Source organism: Cervus elaphus, chromosome 14 (genome assembly GCF_910594005.1).
Source record: "Cervus elaphus chromosome 14, mCerEla1.1, whole genome shotgun sequence".
Lineage (NCBI taxonomy): Eukaryota > Metazoa > Chordata > Mammalia > Artiodactyla > Cervidae > Cervus > Cervus elaphus.
In genome coordinates this window covers 23,636,838-23,662,860 of record NC_057828.1, presented here as the reverse complement: position 1 = coordinate 23,662,860, position 26,023 = coordinate 23,636,838, and the positions used below count along the sequence as shown (strand labels likewise).

The 26,023-nt window shown below is 37.4% G+C and overlaps 1 protein-coding gene across 5 annotated transcripts in view; it reads right to left on the bottom strand.

Moving 5' to 3' along the window:
• Nucleotides 1–26,023, bottom strand: part of SPATA17 (spermatogenesis associated 17) — a 240,313-nt gene that overhangs the window by 11,129 nt on the left and 203,161 nt on the right. For 3 of the 5 annotated variants that reach the window (XM_043924404.1, XM_043924406.1, XM_043924407.1), the window contains exon 10: nucleotides 4,600–4,682. In XM_043924404.1, the coding sequence (XP_043780339.1) occupies nucleotides 4,602–4,682 (81 nt within the window). In that variant the 3' untranslated portion in view covers nucleotides 4,600–4,601. Of the gene's footprint in view, nucleotides 1–682; nucleotides 1,034–4,599; nucleotides 4,683–26,023 lie in introns of those variants that run through there. The other 2 variants (XM_043924403.1, XM_043924409.1) reach the window with 2 other exon arrangements.

The window sequence follows — 26,023 nt, the reverse complement described above, 5'->3', positions numbered from 1 at the left end:
CTGAATCATAAGACTTGTCATGTAACTTTGAAGTAGGCAACGTTCAGACTTTTTCTAATTCCAGCAGTTGTCTTACAAGTTCATGCTAAGGTCAGAATTAACGAATATTGGCCCAGGATCTACAAAATATCTAGCAGATTGTTAATTGTTATTAAAGATTCAAAGGGTCAGGAGGAATACTCTAAAATTTCATAATCTAATGAGTCAGATACTTGTTTTTCAATCAGAAGTCACTTACTAAGTGAAGACAATGAGCTGGATAGATGCTCACAAGCAGATGCTCTCTGTTCAGCAAAGAACTGCAAATGTCTTTTGTATCTGAGGGTGTCTACATATCTGCTCCATCCTCATTGATCTATGTGTCTCAAGTTCAACATCCCAGGAGGGTTCTAACTGGTCTGACAAATCACTGTTTCCCTCAGAGCACAGCCTTCACACCAAACTACTTCAAACCACTCATTCTTCAAACCATTTATCACTCACTCTTCATGCTAGCTGCCCTTTTTCTTGGGCTCCCAACACTGGCTCACCACTTGTGACTAGGGCAATGGTGTCAGGCCATTTCAGGGGAATCATTTATGGTACTTCTGGTCACCAGGGGTTATGGTTGTGACAGACATTCTCAGAGGTAAAAGACCCACTACACTATATATATATATATATATATTCCCCCTCACTGGAGTTAATTCATGAGTAGTCAGCTGTAAGATATTACATTTATTGAATCATAATAATTATGGTTTAAGTGTATTTTCTGTAGGATCCTCATTTGTATGTTCCTTTTAGACTTGAAGAGTTTTGAACGAACCAGAGATGGTTTCAATTTCTTCTTTGGACAGATGTGGGAAGGAGGAAGAGAGAGAACAGAGAGAGAGGAGAGAGAGAGAGAGAATGGGAAATATTTCAGAGGCTGATAGATGTGGGCCAAGGTTATTCAGGCGCCATCAAAGTAGAATCCAGGATTCCATGCAGTGGGGTCTTCTATTCAACACACTTCACACCATAATCTCATTTTTACATTTTGTCTTGTTGTCTAAAATCAAAACAGCAAAATTGGAAGAAGAGAAATAACAGGAGTTCGCAAATTCTCTATTTAAATATTCCTCACTTAGAGTTAAGCTCAGTTAAGGGTCAGAGCTTAACTGACCTGACTCATTCCTAACCCTGCTAGAATCACTCTTTTCTCTGATCTCTGTCTACACCTCTGCAGGTCTTGGTCAACAGCATGGATGGTGTGTGCCATTAGTCTCAGGGAGCATTCAGCCAGCCTGCCTCAGTCATAAAATAACTACAGCAGAATGTCTTCCTAGAGGTAAGTGGTTTGTTACATCATCTTTAGTCAAAGGATAAAAACACTACAGATATTTTGATTTTTGTTTTTTGTTTATTGCCAGTTCACTATGACTAAACTGAGGCTTATGAATTCACATAGTGCCAACCTGAATGACCAGGTACAGTAACTTTTCTCGTTGAAATATAAATTTAACCCCAACAGGCACATATGTAGCTTCTATACCTGATTCTTACCCTCCCCTCATGTATCATCCTTTTTCCTTACACAGCTGCTGAGACCTTATTTCCTTTGGGGGGGAAAAAAATGGGATTTCACCCTTTTCTCAATTCAGGTACTAACCAAACTTATTTTTCTTAATGATTTGAGTCAAGCCCATGCCAAATTCTTATGAAAAGTGGAACCAAGTACTCTGCTTTTCACACATAACAAATAATTCCATTAAAATTAATCTCATATGGCCTCACAATTGCACTTTTTAGCAGAATGATAGCTTGGGCCAAAGCCCATCACAAAAAAAGACAGGAGAAAAGTGAAAAGCTCATCATGCCAGAAAACTCACACTGATGTTGGACTAACCAATGAGTTCATCTCACGGTGCTAATTTTACTCCACTCTAACCTTTAAAGAGACGTTTCCACCTGGAAAGATAAATGGAGCTTAAAAGATGGCAGAGTGAGCTGATGGGATACAGCACCTTCTGATTTAGACAAAGGTGCCTTTTGGAAACTGTCAAAGGTTCCAAAAGTGAGTGGTTATACAAAATTAAAGAAATTAAAAGGAATCATCCTAATCAGAGAGTAGAGATATATGTGCTTAAAATCTAACTCACTCTGAGCAATTTCAGAGGCTGAAGTCTTACTGCGTTAATCATAATGGTTAGGTGTTGGCTCTGCTTATCCTAAATTCAGACATGCTAAAAGGAAGGGAGATTAATCTGATAAAGGCATCAGTACTTCTAATCGGACTGATGGGAAAGTGTAATATGGGTGTATGAGATGAGACAACGTTGGGTGAATTATAGCGAAGTGATGAACTACCTTGAAGCTGAAGCAATCAAATAGATAGCTCTCAAAATTACCAAGGCATCTTTATTCAACACTCTGGGACAAGTATTCCCAACTCAGCCTTCTTTACAAAGAGCAGAAGCACTTTGTTGTATTTGGTGAAATGAAATCTTAATAGAAGAGCATCGGCTAAGGCTGCTACCCATCACTTACCAAAATTAAATGCTAGATATCAATTTCCTTTCTAAGAGGAGGAGATGACATTTTGATATTATTTTCAATTCACAAAATAGTTAAAAATCCCAGAGAAGAGTGAATGAACAGTTTTTAAAAATGTCTCTCACATATTTGTGTATTGTGCACTCTTTTTAATTAAAAGGAATGTGAAACATTTGTTGCTCATCCTGTCTTATAAATAATTTAGCCAGCCATTATTTTGTCTTCAGAAAAAAAAGATAATTGTCTCTAAATTATTATGATTGAGTAGAATAAAGTCAAGACATCTTTGTAATTGGTAGGGAAGAGTAAGTAGTTCCTTCTGGAGTGTTTTGTTTTACAATTTGCTCCTGTCTGACTAAATAAAAATTTCAAAAAATGAGACCATAAAGAAATATCCCCCTAAAAGCTACCCCTAATCTCACTATCAAGAGATAACTACCATTAACACTTTTGCCTTACACAAATGCATACATACATATGTAATAAATAAATAAGCACATGCAATTATGTTTTTATATGTACATATACATTATATATGTGTGTGTATGTATACACATACATGCATGCACATATATATATATATATATTTAATGAAATCAGACTACACAGTTATCTTTGAATCCAGCTTTCTTCTCTTAGAAGTATATTGTAGGCATTTTTTCAAATTAATAGGGAAAGATCTATGTTAACATATTTAACATTGTCACAGTATTACATTTTATGTGTCTATCATTTAACTTAACATATACTAGTACATGCTTCCCTGGTGGCTCAGAGGGTAAAGAATCTGCCTGCAATGCAGGAGACCTGGGTTCGATCCCTGGGTTGGGAAGATCCCCTGGAGAAGGGAATGGCTACCCACTCCAGTATTCTGGCCTGGAGAATTTCATGGACAGAGGAGCCTGGTAGGCTACAGTCCATGGGGTCGCAAAGAGTCTGAAACTTCACTCACATACTAGTGAATATTCAAGTTGTTTTCAACCTTGCCACTACGAACAGGATACATCTTTGCTTTAAAACCTGAAGTCATACAGATATGAAAAATTTTATTTAGGCTACTTCATGCTGTGAAACATGAATACTAGATAAATACTCCAATGGGTAATGATACTTTATAAACCTTGAAACTGTAATTCCATTTGGCATTATATGTATGTTTTTCTATTAGCTCAGAATATTTCATATTTCCCCTTGTGTATTCCTTTGGAGGAGTTACAGAGTGGTTATTGCTCTCTGCATTTAATTACTGACTTCCAGTTGAGGCATCCAGTTATAAACGGGAGAGAGGCAACACTAACTAAATCTGAAGAACATAGTTGCTTGTATCTACTTTGTGTTCTCTCCAACAGACCACAGCTTTCCCCAGCTGTTCCTGGTGTGGGAGGACCCTGGGGAATTAACTAGCCTGATTGCACATTCCTGTCTCTTTTCCTTCAACTGTAGCGCTCTATTCTGTCTTCATCCAATATCTCCTTTAACTTTGGCTGAAAATGTCAGAATACCTCTGATTAGGTTTCCTTTGATTGTAATCACTTCTCTACTCTAAAACACCTTAGTAATTAAATGCAGTATTCATTGAGAGTTTATTTTGTGATCTTGAATTTTATGTGGCGATCTCTGTTCTCCAGTCTGCAAACTTTGCTCATCAGAGACCCAAGATGCTATTTATTTGAAATTCCCTAAAGGTACCTCTCAATTTAAATAACACATATTGAATACAGTATTTTAAACAATACTGTATCCATACAGTAATGAGAAATATTTTAGGTTGTGGATACCATCAATACTTTCTTGCTATATTATGTAAAACTATTTATCTACTGTTTTAATTAATTTAAAGAGGAAGGTATTTCAGGTGTTAGTTCTACTTTGAGTTTATATTGAAGAGATTTGAAATACAAAATCCATGACTTTCAAATGCTGAAAACCATTAGACTAGAATGAAAGAAATATACGGAGCTGTATTTCATAAATTATAGTAGTGTGGTTTTTTAAATGCTTCATAGTTAAGTCAATCTCATTTGATTTTTTATATTATTTACTATAGTCGTTTTTGAAGTACCTTTTAGCAAAAATGCATACCTTTATACAATTTGTCCGGCTTTTGAATACATTTTGCCATACTTTGAGAAGAGATCAAATGACGGCAATACAGTTTGGAAATCCTAGGAGGAAAAACATCAACAATTACCAAACAGGTCTTAACTGATTTATGGTATTTTGTTATAATTTATGTTATATTAAATTGCTAGGTAGATATCATCTAACTGCACAGCAAACTTCCCATCACATCCTCAAAAAAAAAAAATTAGCAGTTAATTTTTATTAGTTGAAAGCCAGATACATGAAGCTTTCTTAAGCACATAGTTTTTTTTTCTTTTTTAAGTTTTTAAGACTGTATGGATCACAACAAACTATGGAAAGTTCCTAACAAGATGGGAATACCAGACCCCCTTACCTGTCTCCTGAGAAACCTGTGTGCAGGTCAAGAAGCAACAGTTAGAACTGGACACTGAACAACTGACTGGTTCAAAACTGGGAAAGAAGTATGACAAGGCTGTATATTGTCACCCTATTTAACTTACATGCAGAGTACATCAGGTGAAATGCCGGGCTGGAAGTATCACAAGCTGGAATCCAGACTGCCAGGAGAAATATCAACAACCTTAGATATGCAGATGATACCACTATAATGGCAGGAAGCAAAGAGGAACTAAAGAGCCCCTTGATGAAGGTGAAAGAGAAGAGTGAAAAAGCTGGCTTAAAACTCAACAGTCATAAAACTAAGACCATGGCATCCAGTGCCATCACCTCATGGCAAATAGAAGGAGAAAAAGTGGAAACAGGGACAGATTTTATTTTCCTGGGCTCCAAAATCACTGCAGATGGTAACTGCAGCCATGCAATTAAAAGAGGCTAGCTCCTTGGAAGGAAAGCTATGACAAGCCTAGAGAGTGCATTAAAAAGCAGAGTTATCACTTTGCCAACAAAGGTCCATATAGTCAAAGCTATGGTTTTTCTAGTACTCATGTACAGATGTGAGAAAAAAAGTGAAAATATTAGTCACTCAGTTGTGTCTGATTCTTTGTGACCCCAAGGGCTGTAGCCCGTCAGGCTCCTCTGTCCATGGAATTCTCCAGGCAAGAATACTGGAGTGGGTAGCCATTCCCTTCTCCAGGAGATCTTTCCAACCCAGGGATCAAACCCAGTCTTCTGCATTGCAGTCAGATTCTTTACCATCTGAGCCACCAGGGAAGCCCATGGATGTGAGAGCTGGACCATAAATAAGACTGAGCACTGAAGAACAGATGCTTTCCAATTGTGCAGAAGACTCTTGAGAGTCCCTTGGACTGCAAGGAGATTAAACCAGTCAATCCTAAAGGAAATCAACCCTGAATATTCATTGGAAGGACTGATGCTGAAGCTGAAGCTCCAATACTTTGGCTAGCTGATGTAAAGAGCTGACTTATTGGAAAAGATCCTAATGCTGGGAAAGATTGAGGGCAGGAGGAGAAGGGAGTGACAGAGGATGAGATGGTTGGACAGCATTACTGACTCAATGGATATAAGTTTGAATATATTCGGGGAGATACTGAAGGACAGGGAAGCCTGGCATGCTGCAGTCCATGGGGTCCCAAAGAGCTGGACATGATTTAGTGACTAAACAACAACAGCCAAATAACAATGTTGTGATAGTTTCACATGAATAGCAAAGTGACTCAGCCATACATATACATGTATCCATTCTCCATCAAATTTCCCTCTCATTCAGCCTTCCACATAACAAGGAGCAGAGTCCCCTGTGCTATACAGGAGGATCTTGTTCATTATCCATTTTAATATAGCAGTGTGTACATGTTGATACCAAACTCCCTAACTATCCCTTTTGGTAACCGTAAGTTCATTCTCTAAGCCTGTGAGTCAAATACATAGTTTTTGAGAGTTGTAGATGACAGCCTGGAGAAGCTCTGAGCAACACAATGGCATGGGCCCCTGTCTGCATAGAGCTCACAGTCTACTTGTTTTACCTTGACCTTGACAATGGTGGGTTTATTTCCTCTGGTGACACAAGTTTTCTTCTGCATTTCCCCTCAATGAATTGTCTCTAGCAAAACCTTTGTTTACTGAACACATTACTTCTCAGTCTTTATACTTGGAGATGCCTCCACCTCAATGGCTTTATCTCTGCATCCCCATGATTCATTCCTCCCCTTCATCACATACCTGTTTCAAAGAGAACTTTTGTGACTACCTGCACATAAAATAATACCCCTGGAACTCTCTATCATTTTAAATGGCTCTATTTTCTTCATAGCTTTACTACTCTGTGATAGTATGTGCTTATGTTGTGTCCTGCATGAGATTATAAGCTTCATGTGCGTATGTGCCTTGTTTTGTGCAAAAGAGTATTTGCTCACTGAATGAATGGAAAGGGAACATCCAAATACTTAAAACAGAGGGACACCTGTGGTAAGGATCACAGAACTGATTCACACAAATGCTGAAGAAGTGCAGAAGGAAGAGGGGACAAATCATTTTTCGTTGAGTAACCAGAGAAGCAGCATTTGATTGAGAACAGAAATGAATGCTTTTCAAGTACGTTAAACGGGCAGTCATCAGAGAGGTAAAACACTAAATCGACAGTGGATTTTGTAAGTAAGTGGTCAGACCATATAAAAGCATTTTCTCCTTTGCAAAGGATGTTTATCCTCAATGGAAATGATTGGGAATAATTTTATTTAAGAAAACCTCAGAAGGAAGGACCTCTGCCCAGGGTCGATGTCTTTAGAGGGTTCCTGCGTTACAAACACACAGAAAATAAATGGATTGAAGACTATGCGGGAACCTTTGTCACTAGTGATCTGGCTCTCCCCTCTGGTACAATAGAGCCCCAACTCCAAGTATTGGCTTCTATGAATAACGCTATTCAGGCCCCAGGGAAAAGCCCCACATCTGTTGCTTCGTGTTTATGGAACAAAAGCTAAGCCCAGGCGACATGAAGGACAAGAGGTTGTAACAGACACTGCTTTAGAGCATGAAAAAAGTCTGCGTGACAAACATGCTTAAGTAAAAGACAAATTCATTAATTTAAGCAAAATCCTTCCTTTTGGATAGCATGAACGCAACAGAACTTTATATAATGAAGTATTATTTTCTTGGGGTGTTGAAATCCATATTCTGGCTTTCTTTTTGATACTCTGATTCTAGGGGCACTCAATAATCGACGTAGCATTTGCAAGAGTTGCACATGACCGAGAGGGTATATTTTGAGATAAGTAAGTAATTCATGTTACTTTTAAACTTGAATGTCTGAAGGTAGGCACATGTGTGAAGCATTACTGTGATTTTTTACTGTGGGCAATGATGAACCCTGAAGATGAGGACAATGAATAGCTTGTTTTATAAATATATATGTGCAATAATAATCTAGGTTTCAAGACAGTAAATGAAAAGGTTTTGTGCAAATGATCTTAGTTTAAATTTTGATAATTTTAGCTATGTTTTTAATATGTATTTTTATAACTGTATTTATATATTTAGTTTTGGCTGTGCTGGGTCTTCATTGCTGCACGGGATTTTGTCTGGTTTCGGAGAGTGGGGGCTACTCTCGAGTTGCCGTGATTGGGCTTCACATTGCGGTAGCTTCTCTTGTGGAGCACAGGCTCTAGGGCGTGTGGGCTTCAGTAGCCGCAGTTCCAGGGCTCTAGAGCTCAGGTTCAATAGTTGTGGTTCACAGGCTTAGTCGCTCTGTGGCATGTGGGATCTTCCAGGACCAAGGATCGAACCCGTGTTGCCTTCATTGGCGGGTGGACTCTTTATCACTCAGCCACCAGGGAAGCCGCAACTATGGTTTTCATTTTATTATAATAAACAATGTTTTGATATTTAAAAGTTTTATTTCTAATTTTTTCCTCTTTTAAAAAAATGAAATATAATTGATTTATAATATTCCATCAGTTTTAGGTATATAGCATAGTGATTCAGTATTTATACAGGTTATACTCCACTAAAAGTTATAAGATACTGACTATAATTCCCTGTGCTATATAATATATCCTGTTGCTTGTCTGTTTTGTAATAGTATTTAGTATCTCTTAGTTCTATACCTCTAATTTTTCCCCTCTCTCCTTCCTTCTCCCCTTTGGCAACCAGTAATTATTTTCTATATCTGTAAGTCTGTTTTTGTTTTGCATTATTTTGCATATATAAGTCTTCTTTTTTGTATTATTTTTAGTTTATGCATATAAATGATACCATATAGTATTTGTCTTTTACTGTCTGATATCCATTAGAAATTTATTTCTACATGAAATGAGGAACATTGGAGAAAAAATAAATGAAGGGAAAGATCTTAATTAACCTTATAAATAACAGTCTTGTTCAAAATAATAACAACAACAATATGATCAGTGATTATAGCTTATGGATATGATAAATAAATGACAACAATATTATAAGGAATGGGAGGGAGGAGCTGGGAATAATCTGTTATAAGGTAGTTGAACTGTCCATGAAATAATATAGCATTATTTGAAAGTGGACTTGGATTAGTCATAAATGTATATTCCAAACTCTAGAGTAACCACTAAAAAAATTTTTTTAAAGAAGTAGAAATGATGTGCTAAGAGGAGAAAAAAATGAAATCACATAAATGCTAAATTAAAACTAGCAAAACCAGAAAGAGTGGAAGGCAAAACCAAAACAAAAAACTGACAAAGAACAAGGTAATGAATGGAAAACAGATAAAAATACATAGATATTAATCCAATTATATTAATAACCACTTTAAGTGTGATTTTAAATATACTAATAAACAGTATATTTAAATAGACTAATAAAAGGCAGAGACTGTGGATACAGAACAAGACCCAACTATACGGCGGCCACATGAAGCCTGTGAGTGTGCTCAGTCACTCAGTCGTGTCTGACACTTTGTGACCCTTTGGACTGTAGCCCACCAGGCTCTTCTGTCCGTGGGATTTTTCAGGCAAGAATCCTGGAGTGGGTTGCCATTTCCATCTGAGCCACCAGGGAAGCCCATATGAAACCTACTTTAAATTAAAAAAAAAAAATCAGATTAAAAGTGAAGAGATGGAGAAAGATACACCAACTAACATTAATCAAAAGAAAGTTGAAGTAGACCCATTAATTTCAGACAAAACAGACTTTACAACAAGGAGAATTATCTGGAATAAAGACAAGCATTACATGATAAAGGGGTCAACTCTGGAAGAAGACATAACTGTCCTTAATGAGTATGTACCTAACAACAGAGCATCAAAATATATGAAGTAAAAACTAATAGAACTGCAAGAAAAAATAGGCAAATTCACTACTGTCATTGTAGTCTTCAATACTCCTTTATAAATAACTAACAGGTCCAGCAGGCAGAATGTCAGTAAGGATACAATCGAACCGAACATCACTGTCACTCGACTGGATGTAATTTGCATTTATAGCCTTCTTTATCCAACAACAACCACACACTTTTCTCAAGCTCTCATGGAATATTCACCGAGACAGACCACATTCTGAGCCATAAATCATACGTCAACAATTTCAAAACAGTAGACATCATACGAAGTATGCTTTTAGACCATGATGAAATTAAACTGAAAATTAATAATAAAAAGACAGTGTAAAATTTCTGAGTATCTTTGGAGATTAAATAACACACTACTAAATAGTATATAGTCAAAGAAAAAAAATGTCAAGAAAAAATATTTTGAGTTAAAACTAAAATACGACTTGTCAAAATTTGTGGGATGCAGCCAAAGCAGTGTCTAGAGGGAAATTTATAACAATGAAGTCATATAGTAGAAAAGATGAAAGATCTAGAGTCATTAATCTAAGCTTCCACTTAGAAACTAGAAACTAGTTTCTAGGAAACTAGAAAAAGTGTAGATTAAATCCAAAGTAAGCCAAAGAAAATAAAATCAGAGTCGAATTTGAAAACAGGAAATCAACAAAAAAAATCAGCAAAACAAAAGCCAGTTCTTTCAACAACTGACAAGCACCTAGTCAGGTTAAGAAAAAAGAAAGAAGATATGACTTAGAAATATTAGAAACGAAAGCTGAACCATACTGATTCCACGACATTAAAAGGATAAGAAAGGAATTTTATGAACAACTCTGTTCATAAATTTGATACCTTAGGTGAAATGGGCCAGTCAAGGAAGTTACAGTCTACCAAAACTCAAACAAGGAGAAATACTCTGAAAAGGTCTGTATCTATTTTTAAAAAATGAATAAGTAATTAAAAACTTTCCAAAGCAGGCCCAGATGATTTCACTGGTGAATGATACCAAACAAAGAAGAGACAATACCAATTCTTTATAATTCCTTTCAGAATACAGAAGCACGAGAAGCACTTGTTAATTCATTCTGTTTCATCATCTATAAAATAGAGATATCTTGCAGGATTGGTATGAGGATTAAATAGGATAAAACACCTGGCACTTACCATTAGTTTCTTCTTCTGTCTTTCATTCAATGTCTTTCATTCATAAATCTACTCATATTCTATCCACCATGTGCTTTTAAAAGTTAAATAAACTCCATTTACACATATGAGAGACTGATAATGGTACAATAATGCAGTGAAAGAGGACTGAAAGGATTTTGATATCTTCCATCAGTAAACATATTTTAAGCATCCTCAATATATTTTGGTTATCTGTTTGAAATTATATATGTGTAACACTTTGATTAGTAAATATAATGTGAAATAGACATACAAATGAAATAAAGATAAATAGAAGTTGTAATATTTTCTCCCCTCATTCCTTTGGACATTTTTGTGTACTTGGTTCTGGGTTCCTCTAACATAATGAGTGAGGCAATAATGAATTCTCTATACTTAAAGCTGCATGTTGCACTAACATTTGAACATCTACAGTGTATCAGCACCCTGCTACATAGCTTCCAACTAACGGTAAACCAAAGGGCTTCCCTGGCGGCTCAGGGGTAAAGAATCTGCCTGCAATGTAGGAGACCTGGGTTCAATCCCTGAATCTGGAAGATCCCCCGGAGAAGGAAATGGCAACCCACTCCAGTATTCTCGCCTGGGAAATCCCATGGACAGAGGAGCCTGGCAGGCTACAGTCCACGGGGCTGCAAAGAGTCGGACGTGACTTCACAACTAAACAACAACAATGGTCACCAAATCTCGGTTGTGTCTTCCCAGGATCCCTCACAGGGAAGTGGGAGCGTCAGACAATAGGAATTGAGAGTTGTGTAGATAAACAAGGACTGACTCTTCAAGTACCTGGCCTCTACATCCCACAATAGAAAACCTTTCACAAATTCTTTGTCGTTCTTATTTTATTTGAAACCCCACTTTCTTGTGAAAGTGAAAGTCGCTCAGTCCTGTCTGACTCTTTGCGACCCCATGGACTATACAGCCCATGGAATTCTCCAGGCCAGAATACTGGAGTGGGTAGCCTTTCCCTTCTCCAGGGGATCTTCCCAACTCAGGGATCAAACCCAGGTCTCCTGCACTGCAGGCGGATGCTCTACCAGCTGAGCAACAAGGCAAGCCCACTTTCTTACCTGGCCCTATTGAACCAACGGACTGTTACCTCTGATATACAAAGAGGTGGATTCGCCATTAAGACAGCTTTGTTCAGTCGCTAAGTCATGTTCAACTCTTTGTGACCCCATGGACTGCAGCACACCAGGTTTCCCCGTCCTTCACTATCTCCCAGAGTTTGCTCAAACTCATGTCCATTGAGTCGGTGATGCCATCCAACCAGCTTTGGTTTCAGAAAAAATCGGGTGCTGGTCCTCATTAGTTTATAATATGCCTCAAACATATAAAACAGACCACCCTGCCCTGGGAAACTATTTATTAGTTCAAGAAACCACCAGCACAACACTTGCGCATTGTCACTTTTGAAATGAGGGGTGAGGGACGGCTTTTCTGAAAAATAACCTCATCAAGGAAAAACACTGGGGATGTAATTCTAAATCCTGCCACAGCCCTTGCTTGCCAGAGCAGACAGCTTTTGCCATTAGGATGCCCAGCCAAACACAAATAATCCACTGCCAAAATGAGCTCCTTGGGACAATTTAGGACTCTTTGGAAGTGAACGGCTCTTTGAGCTGGAATGCAGCCCAGGTCCATTTTCAAACCCAAGTCAAAATGACAAAGAGCAAATTTCCTGGGCCACTCACCCTCAAAGTGTAAGATTACTTTAGGTTGGCAGCTGTGCTGTTTATCTAGTTATTTAAAGCTTTTCATCAGATACTCACTACCAGCTTCAATGTTGGTAAGCAGGGCAGAGCTGATACACTAGAGTAGAAAAAACCTCCACGATGAAAAGGGAAGGATGGAAACCAAAGGTTATGCACACATTGGTCAGCTTAAAACATTCTTTTTATATACTCGCATTGCAAAGATTTTCCTTAGAGCTAAACACACACACACACAGAGACACAGAAAAAAGGAGAAACTGACTATCAAATACAGGAAAATATTTCCTGAAAGAGACCACAGTTAAGTCTGGGTAGTACTTGGGATTTTCCATAGTCTATAAGCAAGAGTTAATTGGCATGTTGAAAGATCACCCAGAATTATTCCTGCATGATCAGACCTTGCTCTCATGACACGCAGAGAATTCTGTGATGGCCCGAACATCTCCACTGTTTTGACAAAGAACATACGTGCAATGGCTAAGAGTTGTAAGAGTTATTCTTTTATTTCTGTTCACTATGAGTTTTCAGGAAGACATCCCAAAGTAGTCTCTATTATTGTGTTCTTTTCAGCTCCCTAGATTTAGGATTTATTAAGTATTCATCCAATTAAATCATTTGTATATGTTTCCAAACAGCGTTTAGATGAGTTGAGGATGCAACATCAGTCTGAACCTAGAAAGGAAACCAAGTTCATCTGTCTGTTACGTCATGCTGAGTCTCACCGAGGGTATTTGCAAGGGTTCTTTGAGAACTTTAGGAGTTCTGTTCTGAGGCAGGGTCGCTTTGGAGCCAAGCTGCCAGGGTGCTTGTTTCCTCGTTTGAAAGACAGAGATGAAATGACATAAAAATAATGACAGCCCACTCACAGGGTTGTTACTACGATTACAAGAGTGCATAGGTAGGTTTAAAGATCCCTCAGTCCTGTCTGACTCTTTGCGACCCCATCAACTGTAGCCCGCTAGGCTCCTCTGTCCATGAAATTCTCCAGGCAAGAATACTGGAGTAGGTTGCCATTTCCTTCTCCATTAGGATTACATGAGTTCATATTTACAAAGCAACTAAAACAGTGTCTGGTATATAGAAAGTACTCGGTGTTAGCTATTTTCAGATAAGAAACTCTCAAAAACCCTTTAACTTTTATAAAAAGTAGTTGTGGAAAAATAACCCTAAACAGTCGCTTATTCAAAGGTCATTCATCTTTGGCTTCAGTGTACATATTCTTATTTATAAGTAAGTACATCTAAATTCTAAAGTTTTATATTTGAGTTACTTTTAATTCTTTTTCCATTTTTATGTATGTTTATTTTCCTTAACAGTTTTATCTTGTTCTTATTTAGTTCATGCTCCTTTCCCACCTTTAGAGTCTTGATCATAAATGCAGAAGTGGGAAATGGCAGGCCAATATGTAAACTGGAGGGCCAATTAATAGGATTTCTTGCTCGACTTTTCCATTGGGTTATGGTGTATATGGATCACAGCCATAGTAAAAGAGATATAAGACATAAAGATATATAAGAAGTAATAGGCCTAGATGCAGAAATATGGATGTACAGATAAAATGTGGCCCTAACTATTTAATTTCAACTAGAAACAATAAGAACGTCATCTAAATAAAAGTCACTGAAATGAAACACCCAACTGAAGACAATGTTGTAGTTAGAATCATCTGTAGCCTGTGAGTTGTTTTAATAACGGAGCTAATGAAATGATGTCAGGGTAGGAGGTTCCAGTAACATAACTTTCAAACACAAAGGTAGCCCATTTTAAGTAGTGAAGTGCAAGTAGTCTTTGCAACTGCATGGACTATAGCTTGCCAGGCTCCTCCGTCCACGGAATTCTTGAGGCAAGTACAGTAGAGTGGGTAGCCACTCCCTTCTCCAGGGGATCTGAAGTAGAAGGAACCTAAAGGAATGCTTCTACTTTAAATAGAAGGAATGCTATATGGGACTGGCTCTAAAGGGAATGTTTAGGCTTGCACCCAGTTAGTGTGCTGGAGAATATGCTGCCAGAACGTTCCAAGATGACATCACAATGGCTTAAAAAGGACCACTTAAGTGGGGAATACAACTGAAGCCAGAATTGTGACATGCCTAAATACTAAGGGCTTCTCTTGTGGCTCAACTGGTAAAGAATCCGCCTGCAATGTGAGAGACCTGGGTTTGATCCCTGGGTTGGAAAGATCCCCTGGAGAAGGGAATGGGCTACCCACTCCAGTATTCTGGCCTGGAGAATTCCACACACTTGGGATCGCAAAGAGTCAGACACAACTGAGCGACTTTCACTTTCTAAATTCTAAGAGTTTTTGTAGGAAAGGAACTGAGTGCTTGTCTCTAAGTAACTAGATCATCAAAGAAAATTCTCAACAGTGGAAATAATTTCTAAAAGACAGGACACATTGCGTTCACAGTTCTACTCCAAAGTTTTGGGGTTTTTTTGGTCACTATGTCCTATCTGACTCTTTTGCAACCCCATGGACTGTAGCCTGCCAGGCTCTTCTCCATGGGATCCTCCAGGCCAAATACTGGAGTGGGTTGCCATTCCCTCCTCCAGGGGATCTTCCAACCCAGGGATCCAACCCACATCTCCTGCATTGCAGGCAGATTCTTTACCACCAAGTCACCGTGGAAGCCACTCCGAGGGTTTAGCTGGTACAAAATAAGGACTTGAAAAGTGTTACTTGACTAAAAGAATGACTGAATGATGGATAAATAGACTTTGGCCCTGGGGCAATCAGGCACCATGAACTGGTTGTATATGAACAGAGCTCCACTAATTCACTTCAACAGACACTGCCACATCCCAGTGCTGGTCACAGCGTGAATGGACGCCGCCCCGGCTCCAAGGATCAGCCAGTGAATGGGACCTCGTCGATAACTTCTCATTTCCACTCATGCATTTATACCCCTTGAGAAGCACTGTCCGAGAGACATTTGGAGAAATAAGACTATTAATAATGATTACCTATTTCTCTCATTGATTTCACAAATGGTGTCTTGTGTCAAAAAAGTAATTAGCTAGGAAAAATTCACATAGAAATAATTCTTGATTCATTGCCTGGGGAAGTGGCAGCTGGAAAATTTTTTTAAGATAGCAATAACTGACTTTAGTCAAGGTCCAGTGTTTGTTTTTTTTTTCTTCTGTAATTGTGGGCACCTGTGATCCTCCTCCAAGAGGAGTACAAAGAGAAAACATTTTTTCCTCCACTTTTCTTGAATTTTTGTGATGAAATTTATTATTATTTCTTAGTTATTTGGAGGGAGAGGACTCTGCATCACTTGTGTTGTTCATTTTCTAATTACCTCCTGAAAAAGCAAACATCCTGAAACAATACAATTTAAATGGAGTAGCTAGCTAACATGAAGGGTAATTTTCTACTTATTTTAATGACTTTGAAAATACAAATTGTAGCCTTGAAATCAGCTAGTAATCAGATCTTAAAATAAAAAAGTAATATTGCCTTGCCTTCATAAAAGCCAGTTTATCTCCTGTACACCATTTTCATCAAACAGTGTTTTCTACTTGTTGGTTTATTCTTTTACTGTGAGAAAGTGTGTGATAATGTGGGGTAGAAAAATCAAGAAATTAGTCTCACAGCAGGCAGTCTGCTAACAACACCATTTTCATCTTATCCTTCAAGCAGTGGCAGAAAACATATTAATTGCAGTTTAATTTATGCACCAAATATTTCATTTTAATTATACTTAATTTTTGTCAAGCTATAAAAATGTCAAGAGTTCTGACACAGTTTTTTTTTCTTACAAGATTTTTTAAATGAAAGAATTAAAACCAAAAGCTGTTTCTGAAAGAAATTATGAAAGATTTCTAATTACTTCTTATGTTCTTGAAAAATTGCTAATCTACCAGCCCCAAAATAACATCAGGAAACAAGTGAACTTGACACTTTATTACTCAATATTTGTAATTCTTAATAATATACATGCATCATTAATATGGTGGAATTCTCACAGGAAGTTTTTTTTTTTTTTTGTAATTATAGGATATATCAATAACTGTCATTGAATGGTGAATTTTCTTTATAGAAATGTTTTTGTGAATTCCTCTCAAGAAATCTAAGATGAGAATAAATGAAACTGATTGCTGCTGATACACCATATTGAAGTAAAGGGTATTTATCATCAACAGAAGTGGAAAGAAAAATGTCAAACCACCGAAGCTGAACAGTATCAATTATATTCAGAAATATTTATTAAGCTCTTACTAGGTGCAAATCCTACCCAAACATTAAGCCTCATATAAAAATGCTACCTCCTCCTGGAAATCCTTGCCTCTTAAGATGCAAATTACATCCGCCAGGCACTGAAAGTTTTTGGTGCATAATCACATCTTTCTCACAACCCTCTTATATTCTCTGTTTTGTGACTGTAATTTCACTCCACATTTCATCTCCCCACTAGATGATAAGGTTCCTGGGGGTAGGACCCAGGCTGTCTGTGTTTATATCCTTCATCTATCACATCCAAAAATACTTGAAAGTGAAAATCTATCAGTATGAATAAAATGTTCTGGGTCTTATGTTTCGGGAAGTAACACTATCACTTCAAAAGCCTTGCCATAAAATTTGTGTAACCTGTATCATTTGAAATTATTCAGACAACTTCTAGTTTTAAAATGGCAGAGTACTGAATTTCTTGCCTTATTTTACGTTCTCAGAAATGGTACTCCCAAACATGGAGAACTATACAAATCTACAGAACTACATCTTTCATGAAATCAGGAGACAACAAAGACCTCCAATTGTAACTTATGTTGAGAAACAGATAGAGGGTAGTGAAAGTGAAGGGTCAGTCACTCAGTTGTGTCTGACTCTGCAATTCCATGGACTGTAGCCCTCTGTTCATGGGATTCTCCAGGCAAGAACACTGAACTGGGTAGCCGTTCCCATCTCCAGGGGATCTTCCCAACCCAGGGATCAAACCCAGTCTTCTGCATTGCAGGCAGATTCTTTACCATCTGAGCCACCAGGGAAGCCCCGTGAAGGGTGGTATCAGACCTAAAAGGAATAGAAAGCAGACACACTTTCTGTCTCGAGAGGGGGATATCCTTGCAATGCCATCCTATTCTTCCTTCCTAAACCTGGAACATTCAGGCACTGAAATCATCAGACATCTCAGAAGGCAAAGGTGAAGCACAGGCTTGGCTGAAAGTCTCCATATAGAACACTTAACTGTTATTAAATTTTTTTTCAACAAATATTTATTTAATAGTGTATCAATCATTTCCTGATGTGTTAAAATTTCATTCATTCATGTGTGGTCATTTCATTTCTTGAAATGACCACAAGTTTAGAGGCTAAAATCAACACACATATATTATCTCTCGGTTTCTGTGGGCCAAGAATCTGGACACGGTTTAACTCAGTCTCTCTCCCCAAGTTCCCCCTAAGGAACCTCCTTCCCTTTCTCCCCCTGAGTTCAGATGGTTTGTTATCTGAGGAACAACATTGAAAAACAAAAAGTGAAGCATTCAGGCATCATAGAGGACAAGGGTTAGGCACAATACTGAGATGTAAGCAGAAGTTTTCATACTGAATGGTGAGAACACCCTTCTACTCCCTAGCCTGTTCCTAGCTCCCAACTCCCAAGTACTTTTGGCAGGGATTAGAGAACTGTTATTGGGAAAACTACATGGCCATAAGTATTGGCTCCTCCACAGATGGTCACCTCTACACTGAAAGCTAACTCAGTGCCTCATTTTAAATGAATGAACAGCCAAAGATCAAAAGTTCTTTGAGAAAAGCCTCCAACATAAAAGACAGAAAGATCAACAACAACTAAACAATTTAGATGAGCTTCAGACAATGGAAGAAGAAGAACCAAATATTGTTAAAATCTAAAACATACATTCTAAAAGACATTAATCAGAAAGGATATTACATCCATGAAGCAAGTATAGGATGCTGGGGTTTTTAATTAAAAAGATTAGTGAATTAATAATGTGAAAGCAGAAAAAACAAGTTGATAGAAAAAAATTTGAATTTAACACCAAGGAACTCTCCCAGAAAGTAAAACAAAAGGACAATAAAATGAAAATGGGAGATACAAGATTTTTTTTAAAAAGTTGAGGGTAAAGGTAGAGAATTTGATCTCTAACTACAGGAGCTACAGTAAAAAGAATCTGAGAAAACAAAGAGAAAAGAATTGGAAAAGAATGCAGGAAAAATTCCCCAAAGCAGAAAGACAGATGGCAATGGCTTAAAGACACCTTTCAACTTAAAAATTCTATATCTAATCAATATCAATTACGTGTGAGATTGACTTTTCAGAAATAAAAATTATACTGAGAGGCTGTTACAAGGGATGGGGAAAAAGACTCTACCAGAAAATTACTAGAGCTAATCAATGAATATAGTAAAGTTGCAGGATATAAAATTAACACACAGAAATCCCTTGCATTCCTATACACTAACAATGAAAAAACAGAAAGAGAAATTAAGGAAACAATACCATTCACCATTGCAACAAAAAGAATAAAATACTTAGGAGTATATCTACCTAAAGAAACAAAAGACCTATACATAGAAAACTATAAAACACTGATGAAAGAAATCAAAGAGGACACAAACAGATGGAGAAACATACCGTGTTCATGGATTGGAAGAATCAATATTGTCAAAATGGCTATTCTACCCAAAGCAATCTATAGATTCAATGCAATCCCTATCAAGCTACCAACGGTATTTTTCACAGAACTAGACCAAGAATTTCACAATTTGTATGGAAATACAAAAAACCTCGAATAGCCAAAGTAATCTTGAGAAAGAAGAATGGAACTGGAGGAATCAACCTGCCTGACTTCAGACTCTACTACAAAGCCACAGTCATCAAGACAGTATGGTACTGGCACAAAGACAGAAATATAGATCAATGGAACAGAATAGAAAGCCCAGAGATAAATCCACGAACCTATGGACACCTTATCTTTGACAAAGGAGGCAAGGATATACAATGGAAAAAAGACAACCTCTTTAACAAGTGGTGCTGGGAAAACTGGTCAACCACTTGTAAAAGAATGAAACTAGAACACTTTCTAACACCATACACAAAAATAAACTCAAAATGGATTAAAGATCTAAATGTAAGACCAGAAACTATAAAACTCCTAGAGGAGAACATAGGCAAAACACTCTCCAACATAAACCACAGCAAGATCCTCTATGACCCACCTCCCAGAATATTGGAAATAAAAGCAAAAATAAACAAATGGGACCTAATGAAACTTAAAAGCTTTTGCACTACAAAGGAAACTATAAGTAAGGTGAAAAGACAGCCCTCAGATTGGGAGAAAATAATAGCAAATGAAGAAACAGACAAAGGATTAATCTCAAAAATATACAAGCAACTCCTGAAGCTCAATTCCAGAAAAATAAATGACCCAATCAAAAAATGGGCCAAAGAACTGAACAGACATTTCTCCAAAGAAGACATACAGATGGCTAACAAACACATGAAAAGATGCTCAACACCACTCATTATCAGAGAAATGCAAATCAAAACCACAATGAGGTACCATTACACGCCAGTCAGGATGGCTGCTATCCAAAAGTCTACAAGCAATAAATGCTGGAGAGGGTGTGGAGAAAAGGGAACCCTCTTACACTGTTGGTGGGAATGCAAACTAGTACAGCCGCTATGGAAAACAGTGTGGAGATTTCTTAAAAAACTGGAAATAGAACTGCCATATGACCCAGCAATCCCACTCCTGGGCATACACACTGAGGAAACCAGATCTGAAAGAGACACGTGCACCCCAATGTTCATCGCAGCACTGTTTATAATAGCCAGGACATGGAAGCAACCTAGATGCCCATCAGCAGATGAATGGATAAGGAAGCTGTGGTACATATACACCATGGAATATTACTCAGCCGTTAAAAAGAATTCATTTGAATCAGTCCTAATGAGATGGATGAAACTGGAGCCCCTTATACAGAGTGAAGTAAGCCAGAAAGATAAAGAACATTACAGCATACTAACACATATATATGGAATTTAGAAAGATGGTAACAATAACCCTATATGCAAAACAGAAAAAGAGACACAGAAATACAGAACAGACTTTTGAACTCTGTGGGAGAAGGTGAGGGTGGGATGTTTTGAAAGAACAGCATGTATATTATCTAAGGTGAAACAGATCACCAGCCCAGGTGGGATGCATGAGACAAGTGCTCCGACCTGGTGCACTGGGAAGACCCAGGGGAATCGGGTGGAGAGGGAGGTGGGAGGGGGGATCGGGATGGGGAATACGTGTAAATCTATGGCTGATTCATATCAATGTATGACAAAATCCACTGAAATGTTGTGAAGTAATTAGCCTCCAACTAATAAAAAACAAAAACAAAAATAAATAAATAAATAAATACCTATTTCCAAAAAAAAAAAAAAAAACAAGGGATGGGGAAATCTGACAACAGATGTGACGAAAAGAGAAAGTAGGGAAAGACAATGGTTAACGCCAGGAAAAACAGAGTTGTACAAGTAGGAAATATCTTAGAATACTTCTTAGTTTAGTAGGAAACAATCTTTCCATAGTCAAAAAAGTAAAGTTTGATAATTTGCTGACTCAAAACATAATTACATTCCAAGAAAACATGGAGATGATAGTATGAAACAGCCAAATTCTCATCTTCTATAGTTGAATATCAGTGACTATCATCTAAAACTGATAAATCAAAAGATAGCATATTATTTAGTTAGAAGATTAAAGAATTGAAAGTGGTGATCTCTAGAAAGAAGGACTGGACATGAAGAATCAGAGGAGTGGGTCAGGAGCATTCCAGGCGTTGCATTATAAATGTCTATTTTACTTAAACTATGTACATGTTTTACTTTGATATAAAATTAAAACAATTAGGGCACCAAAGTGTTCACTCTTCTCTTAGAATTAAGTTTCCTTTCTACTTGGACAATTATTTATCAACTACATTCTTCTCAGTCACTGATGCCCCATTATGATCAATTATATACAATACCTAACTACATTTGTCCTAAAAACCTAAAGGTATGATTTCTCATATGTTATTTTTTTGCCATATTGCCCTTTCTGAGCATTTTAACAATGCTTGCCATAAGCAAGTCTATATAAGAAAGCATACTAAAATGCAGATAAGGTAGTCAATGGAAATTAATGTATTTTATAATGCCAACTCCCTTTACAAGCTTTGGGAAAAATTACATACACATTTACTAGTCTATGTACAATACTTAATGTCTATATTTGAACTAAAATTATTAAAGATGATGATCTATTTAGTGTCCTTTTCCCCAACCTAATCAAATTAAGAAAGCAATGTGAATTTCCTCACAAGCTATTTCATACTTAGATGCCCTTGAACTTTACTGGGTCTGGACAAAAAAACATGTGCAGGCAAAATACTTTGGTATTAAAAATACTAAGAAATGTTTATTTGCCTTTGCCATACAAAATACAATTTATTACAGAACACTTACATATAACTCCTAATCTATTTAAAGTTTACAAGTTAAAGATTTTCATTTATAAAATTGACATATAATACATAAAAGAATTTATTCTCAATATTTAACACATTATTTCATTATTTTTGAACAAGATAAAAATTAAAGATTGAGAAGATGTAAAAATAGAAAAATTTAAATAATTATAGCCTTTGATTATACTGTTGGCATAATCATGCAACATAAGAGAAGAAAGTCTTTTGAATCAAGTTAAATTCAACTGTGTATTATTGTTTTGACTTACAGAACTTCTGTTCTGCAAATAAGAATTTATCAGAAATAAAGTGAAATCAAGTATTTCTCACCATGGCCAATATATAATAACTGCTGATTAGTTGATATCTCTTTTGAAATTGTACTTTTAAAACTAAACCATTAATATATGTTCAATTCACAGTACATAAATTATATAAAGTTGATACTTACAAACACTTGATAAACTCAGACCTGTTATGTAGGTAACTATTCTTATGACAGTGAAAGTGGCTTAGACTCTGCGACTCCATGGACTATACAGTCCATGGAATTCTCGAGGCCAGAATACTGGAGTGGGCAGCCATTCCCTTCTCCAGGGGATCTTCCCAACCCAGGAATTGAAACAGGGTCTCCTGCATTGTAGGCAGATTCTTTACCAGTTGAGTGACCAGGGTAGCCCAGTATTCATATAATGTTGGTTAAATTATTATTCTATTTCACAAATCATTTTTATAAGAAATATAAAATAGATTCAGCATAAGAAAGGATAAAACAAGTATAAAACTATTAAGCATTCACAACCTTAAGTTTGAAGTAATGCAGGTTTGGTTTTGATGTGAACAGGCTAAAATAGTTTACTGGGGTATTAAAATGTCTTGCATCCATTAGCAACTTGATGATTAATATGAATTATTAATAGAAAACATCTCTGAATTAAGCTTGATAGAGTAAAAGAGTTCCAAACAAATCAAAATCTTCCAGAGGTAATTCATACTGTCTTTTTAACAAATAATAAATAGCCAGAATGCTCTTGACTTTATTCAATGTTATTAAGTAAAAATTTGGCAAGTAACATATTCACTTTTCTTAGGAAAATAAAGGCAAAGTAAGAATTGTTTTATATTGAGAAGTCACATAACAACTCCACTTTATCACAGATATAATATTAACAATCTCAAAAATGACAGAATGATCTCTGTTCATTTCCAAGGCAAACCATTCAATATCACAGTAATACAAGCCTATGCCCCTACCAGTAATGCTGAAGAAGCTGAAGCTGAATGGTTCTATGAAGATGTACAAGACTTTCTGGAACTAACACCTAAAAAAAGATGACTTTTTCAATATAGGGGACTGGAATGCAAAGGTAGGAAGTCAAGAGCTACCCAGAGTAATAGGCAAATTTGGCCTTGGAGTACAAAATGAAGCAGGTCAAAGGCTAACAGGGTTTTGCCAAGAGAATGCACTGGCCATAGCAAACACCCTCTTCCAACAACACAAGAGAAGACTCTACACATGGACATCACCAGATGGTCAATACCAAAATCAGATTGATTATATTCTTCACAGCCAAAGATGGAGAAGCTCTATATAGTCAGCAAAAACAAGACCAGGAGCTGACTGTGGCTCAATCACGAACTCTTTATTGCCAAATTCAGACTTAAATTGAAGAAAGCAGGGAAAACCACTAGACCATTCAGGTATGACCTAAATCAAATCCCTTACAATTATACAATGGAAGTGACAGATTTAAGGGATTAGATCTGATAGACAGTGCCTGAAGAACTATGGACAGAGGTTCATGACATTGTACAGGCGTCAGTGATCAAGACCATCCCCGAGATAAAGGAAATGCGAAAAGGCAAAATGGTTGTCTGAGGAGACCTTACAATTGCTGAGAAAAGAAGAGAAGCTAAGCTAAAGGCAAAGGAGAAAAGGAAAGATATATTCATTTGAATGCAGAGTTTGAAAGAATAGCAAGGAGAGATAAGAAAGTCTTCCTCAGTAATCGATGCAAAGAAATAGAGGAAAACAATAGAATGAGAAAGACTAGAGATCTCTTTAAGAAAATTAGAGATACCAAGGGAACATTTCACTCAAAGATGAGCACAATAAAGGACAGAAATGGTACGGACCTAACAGAAGTCGAAGATATTAAGAAGAGGTGGCAAAGATACACAGAGGACTATACAAAAAAGATCTTCAAGACCCAGATAACTATGATGGTGTGATCACTCACCTAGAGCAAAACATCCTGGAATGTGAAGTCAAGTGGGCCTTAAAAAGCATCACTACAAACAAAGCTAGTGGAGGTGATGGAAGCCCAGTTCAGTTCAGTTTAGTTCAGTCGCTCAGTAGTGTCCGACTATTTGCGACCCCATGGACTGCATCATGCCAGGCCTCCCTGTCCATCACCAACTCCCAGAGTTTACTCAAACTCATGGAATTCCAGTTGAGCTATTTCAAATCCTAAAAGATGATGCTATGAAAGTACTACATTCAATAAGCCAGCAAATCTGGAAAATTCAGAAGTGGCCACAGGACTGGAAAAGGTCAGTTTTCATTTCAATCCCCAAGAAAGGCAATGCCAAAGAATGTTCAAACTACTGCACAATTGCACTCATCTCACACACTAGCAAAGTAATGCTCAAAATTCTCCAAGCGAGACTTCAATAGGACATGAACTGTGAACTTCCACATGTTCAAGCTAGATTTAGAAAAGGAAGAGGAACCAGAGTTCAAATTGCCAACATCCACTGGATCATTGAAAAAGCAAAAGATTTCCAGAAAAACATCTACTTTTGCTTTATTGACTACACCAAAGCCTTTCACTGTGTGGATCACAACAAATTGTGGAAAATTCTTCAAGAGATGGGAATACCAGACCACCTGACCTTCCTCCTGAGAAATCTGTATGCAGATCAAAAAGCAACAGTTAGAACTGGACATGGAACAACAGACTGGTTCCAAATTGGGAAATGAGTACGTCAAGGCTATATATTGTCACCCTGCTTATTTAACTTCTATGCAGAGCACATCAAGTGAAATGCTGGGCTGGATGAAGCACAAGCTGGAATCAAGATTGCTGGAAGAAATATCAATAACCTCAGATACACAGATGATGCCACCCTTATGGCACAAAGCAAAGAAGAACAAAAGAGCCTCTTGATGAAAGTGAGAGGACAGTGAAAAAGTTGGCTTAAAACTCAACATTCAGAAAACTAAGATCATGGCATCCGGTCCCATCACTTCACGGCAAATAGATGGGGAAACAGTAGAAACAGTGACAGACTATCTTCTTGGGCTCCAAAATCACTGCAGATGGTGACTGCAGCCATGAAACTAAAAGACGCTTGCTCCTTGGAAGAAAAGCTATGACCAACCTAGACAGCATAACAAAAAGCAGAGACATTACTTTACCAACAAAGATCCATCTAGTCAAAGCTATGGTTTTTCCAGTAGTCATATATGGATGTGAGAGTTGGACTATAAAGAAAGCTGAGTGCTGAAGAATTGATGCTTTTGAACCGTGGTATTGAAGAAGACTCTTGAGAGTCCCTTGGACTGCAAGGAGATCCAACCAGTCAATCCTAAAGGAAATCAGTCCTGAATATTCATTGGAAGGACTGATACTGAAGCTGAAACTCCAATACTTTGGCCACCTGATGCGAAGAACCAACTCATTTGAAAAGACCCTGATGCTGGGAAAGATTGAAGGCATGAGAAGAAGGGGACGACAGAGGATAAGATGGTTGGATGGCATCACCGATGTGATGGACATGAGTTTGAGTAGGCTCCAGGAATTGGTGATGGACAGGGAAGCCTGGAGTGCTGAAGTT